Source organism: Bison bison, unplaced genomic scaffold (genome assembly GCF_000754665.1).
Source record: "Bison bison bison isolate TAMUID 2011002044 unplaced genomic scaffold, Bison_UMD1.0 scf7180017860425, whole genome shotgun sequence".
Classification (NCBI taxonomy): domain Eukaryota; kingdom Metazoa; phylum Chordata; class Mammalia; order Artiodactyla; family Bovidae; genus Bison; species Bison bison.
In genome coordinates, this window is record NW_011490997.1 from 8697 (window position 1) to 9025 (window position 329).

A 329-nucleotide genomic window follows, 5' to 3' on the forward strand; every position below is an offset into this window, starting at 1 on the left:
GCTCTTCCGATCTCTGGGTGGCTTCGAGGGTCCCACAGTCGCCACCTCTGCCCCCCAGCGAACTTGAGCGTCTCCACGAGGTGATGGTACAAGTTCACTCTCCCCTCCAGCCCCGCCACCGACTCGGCGGTAAAGTTGAACCCTGGGGGAGGGGGTGGGCGAAGGTGGGGGTCATGTCGTGCAGTGGGCTCGGACTCCGCGTCCTAACCCCCAGGACCCGTGAGTACTGCCCCCCACAGAAGAGTGTCCCCTTCTGCAGCAATCGTGTCAGTAGCTGAAGGCTCTTGGGAGGAGCGGGTTATCCCGTGGGCGCTAAATGTAAAACCTCC

At 62.6% G+C, this 329-nt stretch overlaps 1 protein-coding gene across 1 annotated transcript in view; it reads right to left on the reverse strand.

Annotated features, from left to right (window-relative positions):
- Positions 1-2: 2 nt before the first annotated feature.
- The window catches only part of LOC104982734 (gamma-glutamyltransferase 5-like), a gene marked incomplete at both ends in the record, with an annotated part of 6787 nt that continues 6460 nt past the window's right edge, over positions 3-329 (reverse strand). The window contains 1 exon segment of the mRNA XM_010832144.1: positions 3-142. Within this exon segment, the coding sequence (XP_010830446.1) occupies positions 3-142 (140 nt within the window).